The following is a 15,585-nucleotide window of genomic DNA, read 5'->3' on the forward strand; positions in this document are numbered from 1 at the left end:
CAGATTCTGAAGCAGGCTCCAGGCTGTGAGCTGTCAGCACAGAGCCCGATGCGGGGCTTGAACCCATGAACCATGAGATTATGACCTGAGCCGAAGTCAGACGCTTAACCGACTGAGCCACCCAGGCACCCAGGTCTTATTTTTCAAAAAGAAACCGGTCTTAACTCATTTAGCATACATTTGTTGAGTATCTACTATGTGCTAGACACTCTTCTGTGGCTGGGAATTCATTCATTTGTTCAACAAAATTTTCATGTCAAATTTACATTTACCCTTAAATTATCAGTTATTCATCTTGATACAATTTTAGGAACTGTGATTTGTGTGCTGTTTATATTCCCATTTGGAAAGTTAGTCCCAGTTCACAAAACTTTTAGTTATCATCAGTTTCATCTACATATTCAAAACCCATTTAGTTTATATTAATAAGTCTTGTCTTTCTTTTGGTTGTTATTAGTTGTTAGTACTTAATACCTGTAGGATACATCAGAGAGTTTTATATGATTTCTCTGTGAATAAAACTTGTCAACCTCTTGTTATATTACATAAGTACTTGTAGTCAAGGCAGAAGATTTTAAACAAACAAAAAAATCCATTCTTTGGACTTGATTAGAAACAGAAATGTACTGTATAAATTCTTTAATTTTTTACCTGTTATGGATACTGACAAACTAATATTTTCATTTAAAGGTCATTGGGATATTTTGTTAGAACTAAGTAAATCAAAATGAGGAAGTCTATCTGAAGAATGAGAGGTCTTTTTTTTGTTGTGTTTTATTTTATTTTGTTTAGAAATTGGTAAGAGTCAGCTAATTACTATAAAATTTATAAACAAATTTAGAAAGTTTTGGGAAGTAGAGGAGAGATTGTCTAATCCAGTCTCATTTATAAATGTGGAGACCAAAATCCTGAGAAAATAACTTATCTAAGATCTCATAACTACTATGAAATCTTTTATACCAGTGCGCAAAGCCATGGTTAAATGCTATTGAGATTAGAATCACATTGTTTCTGTTACTTAATAGTGGAGCTGGCTTAGTCTACATAGCTCTGAAACCAGATGACAGTGGAGAGGAGAAGGAATTGTTTGTGATAAATATACTGTAAAAAAGCAAAGTGTGAAAATAATTGGTTTAGCCAGGTATACACAGCTGTACCATAGCCAGGTACAGTATTTTGTTGGAATAGCAAAAAATGTTACAAATATTTACTACCAAGTAACTACGGAAAAGTAGTTTAACAGCCTATTACCTACTATCCTGTTACTTTTGCTCTTTTGGCGTAAAGTTCTTTTTTTAGTCATGGAAAGAATATATGATCTACATTTGAAACAGTGTCTTGGGAAGAGCACTTCAAAAGTAGAAAATATTAGGGAACTTAGAATTTTGATGTCATAGATGATAATTAATTGAAATATCTATGTCATTATTATATGGGGCAAATGAACTTTTCTTAGATTTTAGTTTCCTCATTTATAAATAAAAATAGACACCCCTCTGATCACAAAATCTTGTGAAACCATATTCATTTTAAGTCCTCGAGTTGTTTTTCCTACTACTGCTTATTAGGAAACTTGTCCATGATGGTCAAATAAGTTCCCCTGCAGTAGAAATCAGAATCTTCTTCTGAACCTAGATGGTTTTGATAGGAAGCTATTGAGAATGTTCACTTCTCATTCCAATTCCAATTGGAATTCCAACTCCCCAATTCCAAGCAGTTTATACACATATTCTCATACCTCTTTCTTAAAAGATTTTCCTCCTTCTATCCTTGTATATTAATTAATTTTATTCCTTTCAGTGTGGTTTAGCAGTATTTTGCACGTCAGGCACAACTGAAAAGTCACATGTACATGTCTTTTCCTTATTCTGAGTCTAATGTTTGTGTCCATATTGAATGTATGTCACACAGATGTAAAATAATGCATACATAATCATTAGCATTAACTGATTTCATAACTTATGTGAGCTGATCAGGAAAATGTTGGATCTTTAAAACATAGAGTAGCCAGGGCAGTGAAAATTAGGGCTCTTTAAACTTTAGAGTGTTAACAAACCTCTGAGTATATCCAAATTAAAATGGTAGAGTTTAACTCATAGAATTTCTCTCCCCCCAAAATGACTGTAAAATAGTACCAACTAGCAAAAACCTTCACCGAGAGCAAACAACAAAGAATAATGCAATTAGATATAATAACTTAAAAAACGATGGCCAAGGAAAGAAACTGAAGATTTCAGAGTGAAGATGCACAGCATGACTTAGCAACTTAATATAGCCCCAGTCCCCAGATATTATACTAGTCAGTTGATAGATCCTGAGAATTATCACTAATATTTCTCAAACTGAAAAATATTTTTTTCCCTCCTTTTCAGAGGAATAGTAGAAGTGGCAAGTAGATAGTAATCTGGTTAAAATGTAAAAAATAACCCTGGAACTTATACACACACAAATGAAGCCTCTAGTGCTACATAGTGAACTGGGGAAATTATCTAAATGATCCCTCTCCATTTGAATGAGATATAGTCTAAGTAGAGGCAGTGAATCTTCTTATAATACATACAATGTATAATAAACTCTTAGGAGAGAGTGTAGAACCCAGAAATGTTTTCAAACTGTCTCCTCGGCTGAACACTACTTCTGCCTCTATCATTCCTTAGGCTAGTGAAAAATGAGGAAAAACAGAAAATATGCAGCCTTCAAAATGTCACTGAGGAGAAAATAAAAGGCTCTCAAAAAAGGAGCGAACAGAATCAAGAAATCACTCACATACTTGGTTGCTTCTGTTTCAAACTAGGATATAGTAGGCCATGACAGAATACCATTTCTGCTACAATAACAAAATAAAAAGCAGATAAATGGGGAAGGATATATTTTAAAGACATAGGAAAGGTATGTAAGCAAAGCTATTTAAGTAAACTAAAAGTCTGGGGAGAGTAAAGTCCTTGTGAGGTGAGCAGCTTATTATCAGCTGTTTTGTTCCCTGAGATTATTTGCCAGTTTTAGGTATGAGCCAAGGATTGACGTTAGCCCACATAAAGGAACTCTTCTGAGGGAAGGAGTAACTAACAAAGACTGGGTGTCTTGGGTGGTTGGCAAAAATTTGAAAACTTTAGGAGCCCTGAATGCCTGGTTATTTTTACCTAGTGCACATATGCTAGATTTTTTGTTTGTTTGTTTGTTTGTTTTTAGAGAAAGGGAGAGAGATGAAAAGAGTGCCAGCAGGGGAGAAGGGCAGAGGGAGAGAGAGAATCCCAAGCAGTCCCTGTTCTCAGTGTGGAGCCTGCCGTGGGGCTCAATCCCACAACCCTGGGATCATGATGTGAGCTGAAATCAAGAGTTGGATGCTCAACCATCCAAGCCACCCGGGCATGCCAACATATGCTCAATTTTGAAGCCAAGTGGGTGGCTAAAATTCAGTAGACCAGGGGCGCCTGGGTGGCTCAGTTGGTTAAGCGTCTGACTTTGGCTCATGATCTCACGGTCTGTGAGTTCGAGCCCTGGTCAGGCTCTGTGCTGACAGCTCAGAGCCTGGAGCCTGCTTCAGATTCTGTGTCTCCCTCTCTCTCTGACCCTCCCCCGTTCATGCTCTGTCTCTCTCTGTCTCAAAAATAAATAAACATTAAAAAAAATTAAAAAAAATTCAGTAGACTAAAATCACCTATGCTCTTGAGGTAGCTAGAAGACAAGGCCCTGCTTGAGGAGTGGGAACTGCCTTCAACACATGGCTGTCTCCTTTTCAACTTATTTGTCATATTTGAAATGGAGTAAGTAAGATAGGAGGCCAAAGAGCACAGTGGAAAAACCTCTGAAAGACAGATTGAATCCCCCAGACTTTTAGGTCAGAGACAATAGAGATCCACAAGGCTCTCGATTGAAAGCCTAAGAGGGACATTCCTGAGGAAGAGATGAGAACCAGAAGACGAATGTAAGTTATGATAAGTAGAACCTAGCTCTAGCTCTTAATCAGCTTAGTCCCTGACTGCATGTAGGTTATCAGCCCTTTGCTGTGTCTGCTCAACAGAGACAAGGGAAACCCTTCTAGATAGAGGAAACTTCATCTGGAGTGTCTACAGTCTTTATACACAATATCCAACATGAAATAAAATAATTCTGGACATGAAAAGAGGTAGGCAAAAGCATAAGAGGGGCGCCTGGGTGTCGCATTCGGTTAAGCGTCCGACTTCAGCCAGGTCACGATCTCGCGGTCTGTGAGTTCGAGCCCCGCATCAGGCTCTGGGCTGATGGCTCAGAGCCTGGAGCCTGTTTCCGATTCTGTGTCTCCCTCTCTCTCTGCCCCTCCCCCATTCATGCTCTGTCTCTCTCTGTCCCAAAAATAAATAAAAACGTTGAAAAAAAAATTAAAAAAAAAAAGCATAAGAGACTCTTAAAAACTGAGAACAAACTGAGGGTTGAAGGGGGGTGGGGGGGGGAAGGGTGGTGATGGGTATTGAGGAGGGCATCTTTTGGGATGAGCACTGGGTGTTGTATGGAAACCAATTTGACAATAAATTTCGTATTAAAAAAAAAGAAAAGAGGTAGGCAGATTTTTCCTTTAATTAAGAGAGAAAACTAACAATAGTGGCAGATTTACCAATAATCCAGATACTAGAATTAACTGACAAGGAATTAAAAATTTTTCAACATGTAAAAGTAATTATAGGAAAAGATGGGCAAAATGGATGATGATTGGGGAATTCCAGCAGAGAATTAAAATCTATAAAACAGAACCAAAGAGGCATTCCAGGACTGTAAAAACATCATCTGAAATTAAGAACTCATTAGATGAGTTTAATAGTAGACCAGACATAGCATTAGGTGGCAAAAGTAGACTTGGAGATAGGTCATTAGAAAAATATCCAAACTAAAACAAAGAGAGAGTAAAGAATTTAAAAATCTATAGAAAAGTGCAGGACACAGAGAAAAAGTCTAACATGTGCCTAATTAGAGTCCCAGAATGAGTGGAGAAAATAGGAAAGAAATAGTATTTTTAGAAGACAAAATGATTATAATTTTTTTCCAAAGCTTAATTGATCCTTTTACATCAGGTAGTAGTTAGAAGACGTGGGGAACAGATGCGAGTTCTCCTTTAGTAATATAAAGTTGCATATGGGTTTCAATATTATGGACCCAGCAAACAAAACATGTCCCAGACTCCTTTGAGAATCCATTTGCAGCACATGAAAGTGCTACAGGGTGTAGATGATAATGCGTTGCTCTGGAACAGTGCTCTCCAGTGGAACTTTCTGTGGAAATGTTCTGTAACTATGCTAACACATGTTGCTGTCAAGCGCTTGGAATGTGGCCACTGCAACTGAGGCACTGGATTTTTAGTTTTATTTAATTTTCATTAATTAGCTACATGTGGCTAGCATATTAGAGGAGTTGTAGTTCTGAAGGATTAGAGATACCCACAAAAGGAAGAACTAGAGACCAATAAGTAGAGAAAATGGTGCCCTGACCTTGAGAAATGAGAATAAGATTTAAAAAGGCAGAGAGAATGCAAGAGAGACTTCTAAGCTGAGCAAATAACCTGATGAAAGTATTAGATTATCTCACTAGTATAGACTGTGTACTGGGTAGCTGTACAAAATAAGTGAGTAAATAGTGTAGGGCAAGGTTAAGGAAAGTGTGTGTGGCTTTTGTGGTTTTAAGGAACGGTTATTTTTTGTAGGGCTTGTTGTGAGGATATGTGCATGAGAGCCTGAAAAAGGTGGACTATTTAAGAACTTTAAAGGAACAGTGGATATAATGGGGCTTAAGGACTCAGCTGCATGGTTTTCAGTATTTAAATGTGATTTAGGTTTTCTCTGCATGTATACCTTTCTCTTGTTTCTTTATCGAACGGTTTCATTACTCTGCCGAACAGAGTGGGGCTTACTTTGTCTTACGTGTTTTTCTATCTCAAAGCTTGTGTTCTTAGGGTGATTTAGCTGTTCTTTGCCAGTCTACTTCTCTCATTTCTGTATCACATGGTTTCCTTTGTCTGTATTAAAGAGTAGAATCCATTCTGTAAATCTTTTTTCTACCTCCAAGCCTTTGCTTACTCATGTTTCTGTTCCCTCATACCTTCCTCTTGCATATATCTGTTATTATAGTCTTATAATTTTACTTACTTGATTCGTTCAACAAACATGTTTTATATGCCTCCTGGGTACCAGGCTATGTCCTAGGCACTGGAGATACATCAGTGAACAAAACAGACAAAAGCCCCTGCCCTCATGGACAGGTCTTCCCCAAATATTTGTGGGGCTGGAGTACAAGAATATAAATGGAAGCCCATACATGGCCCACCTCCAGAGCCCCTTTCAATCTTTGTTCTGTTCTGTACTCTTAGGGACATTCCTTCAAGAGGTGTACGCACTCTCCTCCCCATCACCCTTGCCATAAACAGTCTGCCCTTGAACCTAGAGAAAGAGGCCAGCACCAGCCTAGTACCTAAGATAGTTTGAGCAGGGAATTCTGGGGTCCCAGGTACTTGGAATAGGATAAAAAAGGGAGTCATAGTCTCCAAGTGGGCCCTATAGACTCCTCACCCTGTGGGGTTGGGGAGGCCACAGGAAGGCCAGAGCCAAACTAAGGGTTTGGCCACCAGTTGCCAAATTAAGGGTTTTGTTCACAGAGCTTACATTTTAGTTGGAAGAGGCAAACAACAAAACAAGTGAATTATGTGGAACATTAGAAGTTTATTCGTGCTCTGGAGTGAAATAAAGCTAGGGAGGGGAATAAGGAGAGTGTGTTCCTTTGTGTGTGTTTTGATTTTAAATAGGATGACCAGTAGAGATCTCTTTGAGAAGGTGACATTAAGCAAAGACTTTATTTAAGAGAGAGAGCAGCATTTTTCATTAGAATGAAAATGGGATGTTTGTATTAGACTGAACTAAAGTTGAATTCGTTGGGCTGAAGTAATGAGGTTGGGATTTATTGCATACCTACTAAGTGTCAAGTGTTATATGAGACATTTTATATCTTTCATCCCAGTTAATCCTTGTTCAATTCTAGAAGACATCATTTTCTAGACCTTACAGTTAGTAAGTAATAGAGTAAGGGTTTGTAGTCAGGTATAAGACTTCAAAGACTTTATGCTCTTTCCAAAGAGTAGATAAAGGCATAGTAATTATAGTCAAGAGCCATAAAAAAGTAATGCTACTACTTAGGTCAAAAATATCTTTCTGCTATTTAATGAAATAAATTGAATTTCACTGATGAAGCAATGAATTATTTGATGTATTTTACATTCATATGCCATTAACGATAACAAAAGTGGTCTTTTTGAAAAGGCAGTAATGTAAGAATGAAAAGACAAATTTTTCAGTTTATTTAGTTTAGATAATTTTTCAGTTTCAGGATATTTATTTTCAGTTGCATATTTAATGAGTATGTTGAGAATAAATTCCTCTTTCAAACTTGTTGATTTATTTATCAACATAATGGGGCTTAGCGCTTTCATTATCTTAATACACCTAACTCAGAGAGTGACTGCAACTTTACAGTATTTTGACTCATTTGTCTTAATTTAGCTAGAGTCAGGCTTTCCTATGTGAAGTACTATTTTCCTCAAACTGGGAACTTACTAATAATTCCAATTTAAAAAGAGCTTGTGGCAAAAGGACTTTTCCAATTCTTGGCAAGTTTGAAGTTCATTGCAATTTTACTGTGGATAGAAATCTTTCCAAAGGGGGGAAATCACTCTACAAAGGAAAATGTTCAATCCTTTTCTCTCATGTGACTTGAACATAAAATGATTTTAACAGCCATGTATGAATCTGGACATTATTCTTAGTTGTTTAGTATTTCAAAAGCAGTTTCAAGAGGGAATTGTTTTGCTTGTTTGTGATTCCAAATCAAATACACAGAGAGATTTGGAAGATTTGCAACAGGAAGTAATCTCAATTCTATGTAGCCACTAATCTTGTGCAGAAAAATTCAACTTTTATGAACAAAAGCAATCTCTTTTAAGTTACAAATACAAGCCAATGCAGCTTGTATTGTTTTGATAACTGAAATGAAGATGTTGATTGTAAGTTCAGTTTTTGAGTTGCATTCCTAGAATAATTTTAGAGTTGTCCTGGTCGTGAGAACTCTAATTTAACAGATTTCTTACTGTATAGGAAACTGTCTTCATATATGTTACTACGTTAATTAATTGCATGGCATCTACATGGATCTCTAGAGCTTATATGGTCCTTTCCTATTTTTAACTTTACTTAATTCTGACAGTTCTGTAAGATTAATATTATTCCCATTTATGTGTGGATAAGTGAGGGGTTCAGAGGTTTACCCAAAATATCCAGTTTATAAGTGATAGGGCCAGTTTTAGAAGGCACGTCTTTTAACTGCAAATCTGGAGCCTTTCCAATCACATCACTGTCTTTTTGTGCTGGTTTTGCTTTTTTCTTTCTTTTTTTTTTTTTTTAGCTGGACATCACATTGTTGGCTCCAGTCAAGTTCACGATCAATGAAAATCTCTAGGTCTTTTTCATATATTGCATTTAAGTCAGGTTTTCGTCATCCTCATCTGTAACTGATATTTTGAACTTAAATACAGGACTTTGTTTATCCTCATTCATTTTCATCTTATTATTTTCTACTTATGGTTCTAGTGTTCTGACATCTTTTCAATCTTGAGTCTGATATCCAATTTATTTATTATTTCTTCCAGCTGTGTGTCAACAGCAGGTTTTATAAGTAGAATACCTTTGTGATTATAGAAGCCATCTAAGTAATCCCTTTAGTATTCTGTGTGCCTGTTTATTACATAGTTGGAACTTAATAAGTCATAATTGATTTAAAAAAAAGAGATTTTTGTACAGGGTGGGGAAAGAAAACCCACGTGTAATCTTTTACAGAAAGAAAAAAAAATACCTTCATTGTAAGTACTCAGTTATTTCTTTTGGACATAAGTATTCCAAGATTACTGTAGAACAGTTGTGGTTCTCATGTTTTGATATTTTTATAAATAATATTTTTTATGGTGAATAAAGTGGTTAACTATTTCCTTTCACATCTGAATCTATTCTCAGTATTTTAGGAATCCATTGCTTTATAATTCTGGCTTCTGAAATTATCCTACTGTCACTAAGCTTCAAGAATTTCTCTATAGGGGGCCTAAAGAAAGGAAATGTAGTTGTGACAAGGGCTATGACACTTATTCTGTAACTGTATTTACATAACAAGGAAAGGTTTTTACTTAGTTGTATGTCAACAATAAAAATGACACTGCTTTCTGGGGCCCCTGGGTGGCTCAGTTGGTTAAGCGTCCAACTTTGGCTCAGGTCATGATCTTGCAGTTTGTGAGTTTGAGCCCTGTGTTGGGCTCTGTGCTGACAGCTCGGAGCCTAGAGCCTGCTTCAGATTCTGTGTCTCCCTCTCTCTCTTCCCCTCTCCTGCTCAAACTCTGTCTCTATCTCTCAAAAATAAATAAATATTTTAAAAAATGACACTGCTTTCTAAAGAAATGTTTATTTTTGCTAAATGTGAGACTGAGAAAACATCAGTTGTCTGTAGTAAATAATTATTGTATATTTTTTCAGAGTGTGGGACGCTAAAGTGGTCTAAGCCACCCACAGGGGCTATCACTATCTGGGTACCATGGAAATGATCCTAGCCAGCCACTTAGCATTCATTTGCCTTCATGGTCTTGCTGTACTCTTTACAACTCATTATGGGCAATTAGTTTATAATTCTTTATAAGCAATAGTTCTGGTGAAATGAAAAATGTATAAAGAGATAATGTCAATTGTTAGTACTGGTTTTGCAGATAGAAATAAAAGTTTTTGATAATGTTACTAGAGTAATGATGTGGTGCAATATAAACTTTACAAAGTTCATTTTATTAACAAAATGTATGTTAATGGCTTTATCATTTGCTTTAATTCTATATGTATAGAATTAATAAAGTCCAGAAAGGGCTAGTTATATTTTAGTGGATCTCATGATGGAAAATGTATAATAGTAGTTGTATTCATGTGGATTCAGGAGGATATTGGATTATAGTTCCATCATCCATAATCAAGAGCCACTTTCTTACACTATTTCAAATAGTGTTTGATCTTTTACATTTTCACATTTCTTTTCCAATTTTGTGAATTTTTATGCTTAAAATGGAAGATATCAAACTCCAGTTGTTTAATTTTTTAAACAAATTAAACATAATTTTTAGTGGTATGGGAACTGGAGCTCTCATAGACACCATTAGAAGGACATAAACATGTCACTCTGGGAACACGTGGGGAATAAGCTTAGAAATTCCCTGGGCTTACACCAATTACAAAGCCTTAGGTTGCTCTCACCCAAGCTTGGGTAAACTGAATAAGAACCCTAGAATAGAGTAGGGAGGGGCAAAGGACCCCAGATTAAAGTTGGGAGAGGCCAAGTCCCCCAGGATAGAGAGGGAGGGGCAAAGGCCCCAGAATAGAGAGGGGGGCAAAGGCCCCCAATATAAAGGTATATGAGGTCATCAAGATTAAGCATTCAGGGCGAAAACATCCCCCAACTTAGTAGTATAGCAGAGAGCTGCTTTCACAGGAAGAAAAGGACCAAATTAGGTAAATAGTATATAGGGCTATAGATTCCAGGGCTGAAGCTACCCAGAGCAGAGCTGATTAGCAAAAGAAAAGGTGTCTTGTTAACCCTGAAGTTATTTGCCCCATCTGTCTTATCTCTTAAGCTAGCTAAGATAAACAGACATGATGCCTCCTGTCCTGCCGTTAACAACCATCTAACCATCTAACCATCTGCCCATCTATCAGGCGCCAGGATTTTGTTTTATATTGACCCAAACCCCAAATACCATATATCTTCAAAACCCCCTTTTCTCTCATGCCCGTGAGTTAATGTTCACAGATTCATTGTCTCTTTGTGCATGCCCATCACATTTGTAAGCCGTCTGATTTTAATAAATACGGAGCAAGGACCCTTATTCGGGGCTCTTGTCTTTTCCCGGACATTAGCCATCTCTCGCTTTTAATCCTGCGTCCCGCTTTCTTGCTGGCCAAGAAAGAACTTTAGACTTAGAGTCTACGAAAGGAACACTTGCTTTTATGAAGCAACTGGATTAATCTAATTCCTTTTAAATCATAGTCTGTATTTCACTGCCATTATCTTTGCAAACATCTAACTGAGTTAATGCAGTGATCTCTCTGAATGTATAATACTTAATTGCTGAATATGAAATAAAAAGTTGTGCTGTTTTAGACTATGAACTGTGTCAATCAATATTTTGTAAGTAATGTTCCACATAATGTAGTTTTTGAAGTATTAAATTTTTGAATTGTTGAAGTCCTCTTTAATATTTACTCATCTGAAATTTCTTAAAATTTTTTTTTAATGTTTATTTTTGAGAGAGAGAGAGAGAGAGAGAGAGAGAGAGAGCGCGCGCACAAGGAAGGGAGGGACAGAAAAAAAGTGAGACATAGAATCCGAAGCAGGCTCCAGGCTCTGAGCTGTCAAAACAGAGCCTGATGTGGGGCTCGAACCCACAAACTGTGAGATCATGACCTGTGCTAAAGTTGGCTGCTTAACTGACTGAGCCACCCAAGTGCCCCTCATTTATCTTAAATTTAAACATCTTTTTCTGAAAGGGATTTGACATCTCAATTTGGAGATATCTGCAAGTTATAACTAAATGTCATTATATATCAACTGTAATTACTGAAATTTGCATTGTCCATATAGATTACTTTGTTCTGAAATTAATTTCTTTCCCTAAATCAGCCACTGGTTTTATGTTTGCAGAGTACATTTCCAAAACTACTTCCTTGACGTCCTTTTTAGTGGTTGAGAATTAAATTTCGCTTTCTGATTTTCTCCTACTTATGATCTTTGAAGATAAATGTGAGCGTTTATTTTGAATATTGGACCATTAAATCTCTTGGTCACATCTTCCTAGAATGATATATTTGAATCATCTTTCTTATTTTCCTAAATATTTAAGTATTCACATATTCTGGAGTCTCAAATTGATTTTTCTAAACTGTTACAAAAATTTTTTAAATGTGCATAAAGGTGGTATTACTGAAAAGAACAAAAATGCCAGTTGTAGCAAAGAATGAGTTTGCAGATTATGAAACATCAAGCGTTAAAAGTTCCCAGTGAATAATGGAATTTTTAAGGGCAACTAAAAAAATATTTTAGCAAGAGAGTGAGCAGGGGAGAGGGGCAGAGGGAGAGAGTGAATCTTAAGCAGTCTCCGCACTCAACACGGAGCCTGACATGGGGCTCGAACTCACAACTCTGGGATCATGACCTGATCCAAAATCAGGAGTAGGACACTCAACTGACTGAGCCACTCAGGTGCCCCAAGGGAAATTTTTATGATCTCTTGATTAATATAGAGTATATTTCTATTTAGATGAAAAAATAAATCAAAATAAATCAAAATAAATTGTATACTTTCTTCTTTCTGTTACTAGATGAAGCAAACCTTAATTAGATCCCAGTTTGCTTGTACTTATAAAGAGGACTGCATAATAAGCAAGGATAAATGGAATGATGTTAATTCAGCATCGGAGCCTTTGTTTGTACTTCGCATGGAAAATGACCTTTCTGGTAATTGACCTTATTTGAGTAATTAAATAACAATTTAATTCTAGTGTATTAATTAGTTTTAACTTAAATAAAACTAGATTTTGTTTTGAAAAGTATGAAATGTGAAATGTAAAGGTTTATATTTTTAAGACCTGAGTTTATTTAAAAAGTTATATCTATGTACAAATCTAGGAGGAATAGGACACAGTTTGATTCAACTAAATGTATTTAAGAAATCACTTGTAGTATTTAAGGGTTAAGTGTCATGCATTCAAACAAAGCAAATATTTGTTTGTATGGGTAAAAAGTGATATGGGGAAAATGAAAATTAATGTGATAGTAATATGGCTGTATTTGCTAATCATGTAATTTATGGTGTTATGTGATTGCAAATCAAATTTTTGAATATTCTTTAGTGAATTTTAAACTTTATTGTAAAATTTTCATAGGTAATAATACTAAATATTATGTAATCTTTTTCCTCTTTTCATCTTGCATAACAGAAGGTGTAAATTCATCTGTTAGAAGACCAACAGTTGGAACGAGTTCTGGAAATGTTCATCTGGACAGAAGTAAAAGTGAAAAAGTTGCAAGGAAATCAAGTAGTCAGACAGGAAATAAAAGCTCAAAGAGGAAACAGGTGGATTTAGATGATGAAAATAATCTTTGTGATAGTGGAAATGAACCATCTCAACATAAAAATGTTAAAATACCTAAGACATCAAACAATTTCCAGAATAAATTGTGTGGCAAAATAGCTAGAGTAGCAAAAAGCAAAAACTGTACAGGCAAGGACAAATTGATTACTGGCCAGACAAAGTTAACTCAATATTTTAGACTATGAATTTGTTTTTTATTTGCTTTAGATTTCTGTATATATTAAACCATTCACCAAAGGCATCTACTTAATTTTTAAGAGATCAAGGTATAGGGGTGCGTGGGTGGCACAGTCGGTTAAGTGTCCGTGGTCCATGGGTTCATGGATCAGGTCATGATCTCGTGGTCCATGGGTTCGAGCCCCACAACGGGCTCTGTGCTGACAGCTCAGAGCCTGGAGCCTGCTTCGGATTCTGTGTCTCCCTTTCTTTCTATCCTCCACCGCTCATGCTCTGTCTCTGTCTCTCTCTCTCTCAAAAATAAACATTAAAAAAAATTAAAAAAGAGATCAAGGTATAAGTTATGATTCTTTATTATATTGGTCTGGAGTGTATATAAGGTTAGTATGTTAAGCATTTAAAAAATACTCATAAATCATAATTATGCAGAATATTCACAAAGTTTAATGCACAGATAAAGCATATCATTTAAGTTACAGATTTATTTACTTTATTTTAAAACAGACATTTTAAATAATACAAGTCATAGTAACATTAAGGGCTTTTTCCTGGACAGACAATTAAATGATTTTGTTTTCTTCAGGAAAGATGTGGTCCAGCAGGTTTCAGACTTGCCAACAAGGTCGATAGACTCTTCCCAGCATGCACCTGAGCACTGAAGGAATAAAAAAGTTTAAATTGTCTAAAGGACTATTATTATCACACAAAATTTATTAGAAATAAGAGAATGGATCTTATACAGCTAATTCTGAGTAAGTCAGTATTACAATAACTCTTAAATTCTTTTTAATCCCACATCTGTGGCAGGGGGCACTTAATGTCAAGTGTAATTGAACCATGGTCTTACTTGATTTTGTTAAGATTGGATCCAGATCCACTTAAAGTCAGAATTCTCTTTTATAGTATTAAGATGTAAGAATTGAATTTTAAAAAGACTACTCACTGTCAAAATCTCTCCTTCCTATAGGAAATTTAGCTGAGTTTTCTTCATCCCCAATTTCTCTCTTTTCTTGTGTTGATTCAGTATTCTGAACTCCATTCTCAGCTGGAAAAGCTACAGATCCTTTTAGTGCCAGATAAGGTTTTATAGCCAGATTCAGTGGCAGACCATGATTTAAGAAATTATGTTTGGAGCCTGTGTTCTGTAAAGAAAAGGTTGATTTGTGTTTTAGCTGTCTTATTGGGAATAGAACTATAATATAGTTGTATAGTATTCTCACTGATCATTTCAAAGATGGTTCTGTACTGTTTTGACTCTTTAAAAATACATTAGATACAGGTTTTTGGGAAAAACCTTTTGGATAAGAGGTGTTGTCCAGAATGGAAAAACCACCTGCTATGTACGAAATTTCGTCAGTTGTCCAAAAGCATAATGTGACTGCTTGCATATATTTTTATAAAATTTTACTTTCAAAAGCATTGTAAACATCATTCAGATTTCCACTGAAAAAAGGATAAGTCCCATTGCCACTTACCTTTGAATTTTTGTTTTCCTCATCGTTCATGAAACTGCTCTCATCATTTTTATATTGTTCCAGAGAAGGAACGACGACTGATTTTTGAGGAGTATCATCCTTCTGAAAAGCTTTCCCCAGCCTGAATGTATTAAATACCATGTCATCTTCTAAATTTCTTATGGACTTGGATGCTGAAAGTAAAATGCCTTGAGAAAACAGAGAAAAAGTTAGTATTAATATGTAGGAAGAGAGACTCATTTTTGCCATTCTTAGTTTGATGTTTGCATAGAGTCAAATAAAAGTATGTAAAGTGAAGGAAAATTTCTCAAGTCAACCTGCTTTGAAAGTGATTCCTACCTTTATATATTTTCCAGTTTGAATAGAAAGCACTTCAAAGACGTAGACTTTCATCATTCTAGAAATGACTCATCAGATAGAGGCTAACCTCTTGTATAGCTGCTAATACCTACATTGTTTTGGTTTTAGTGTCATATTGTTTATTTTGAGTGTGTATTTTCTCAGAATCTGATTAAGATCCTTGGTAGAATGCTTTCTGTTGAATAGATTACAGTCTCTTGAAAGTGGATTGTTATTAAGGAAGACCATGGGACACCAGGCTCTCCATACTCTTACTGTTTTCTTCTCTATATTTTCTGATTAGGCATGGTATTAAAGCTAAAGTTATTTTATTTAAGGATGATAAAGGTTTTATTTGCTTTTAATCCTGATTAAATTGAAGTAGTCTTCCAAAAGGATTTTCTTTCATA

At 35.8% G+C, this 15,585-nt stretch overlaps 2 protein-coding genes across 2 annotated transcripts in view; one reads left to right on the forward strand and one right to left on the reverse strand.

Moving 5' to 3' along the window:
- Positions 1 to 13,473, forward strand: part of PARPBP (PARP1 binding protein) — a 65,882-nt gene extending 52,409 nt beyond the window's left edge. Inside the window, exons 10-11 of the mRNA XM_047065852.1 lie at positions 12,411 to 12,546; positions 13,029 to 13,473. Coding sequence (XP_046921808.1) covers positions 12,411 to 12,546; positions 13,029 to 13,369 — 477 coding nt within the window. The 3' untranslated portion in view covers positions 13,370 to 13,473. The remainder of the gene's footprint in view (positions 1 to 12,410; positions 12,547 to 13,028) is intronic.
- Positions 13,474 to 13,927: 454 nt separating this feature from the next.
- Positions 13,928 to 15,163, reverse strand: PMCH (pro-melanin concentrating hormone). The gene is made up of 3 exons (XM_047067294.1): positions 14,837 to 15,163; positions 14,305 to 14,503; positions 13,928 to 14,016 (listed from the first exon to the last, which is right to left on the reverse strand). Exons 1-3 carry the CDS (start codon positions 15,083 to 15,085, stop codon positions 13,967 to 13,969), a joined length of 498 nt encoding a protein of 165 aa, XP_046923250.1. The 5' UTR covers positions 15,086 to 15,163; the 3' UTR covers positions 13,928 to 13,966.
- Positions 15,164 to 15,585: the final 422 nt, after the last annotated feature.

Source organism: Lynx rufus, unplaced genomic scaffold (genome assembly GCF_022079265.1).
Source record: "Lynx rufus isolate CCGP_SWC_20201006 ecotype Redwood Valley unplaced genomic scaffold, mLynRuf1.p SCAF_7, whole genome shotgun sequence".
Classification (NCBI taxonomy): Eukaryota; Metazoa; Chordata; class Mammalia; order Carnivora; family Felidae; genus Lynx; species Lynx rufus.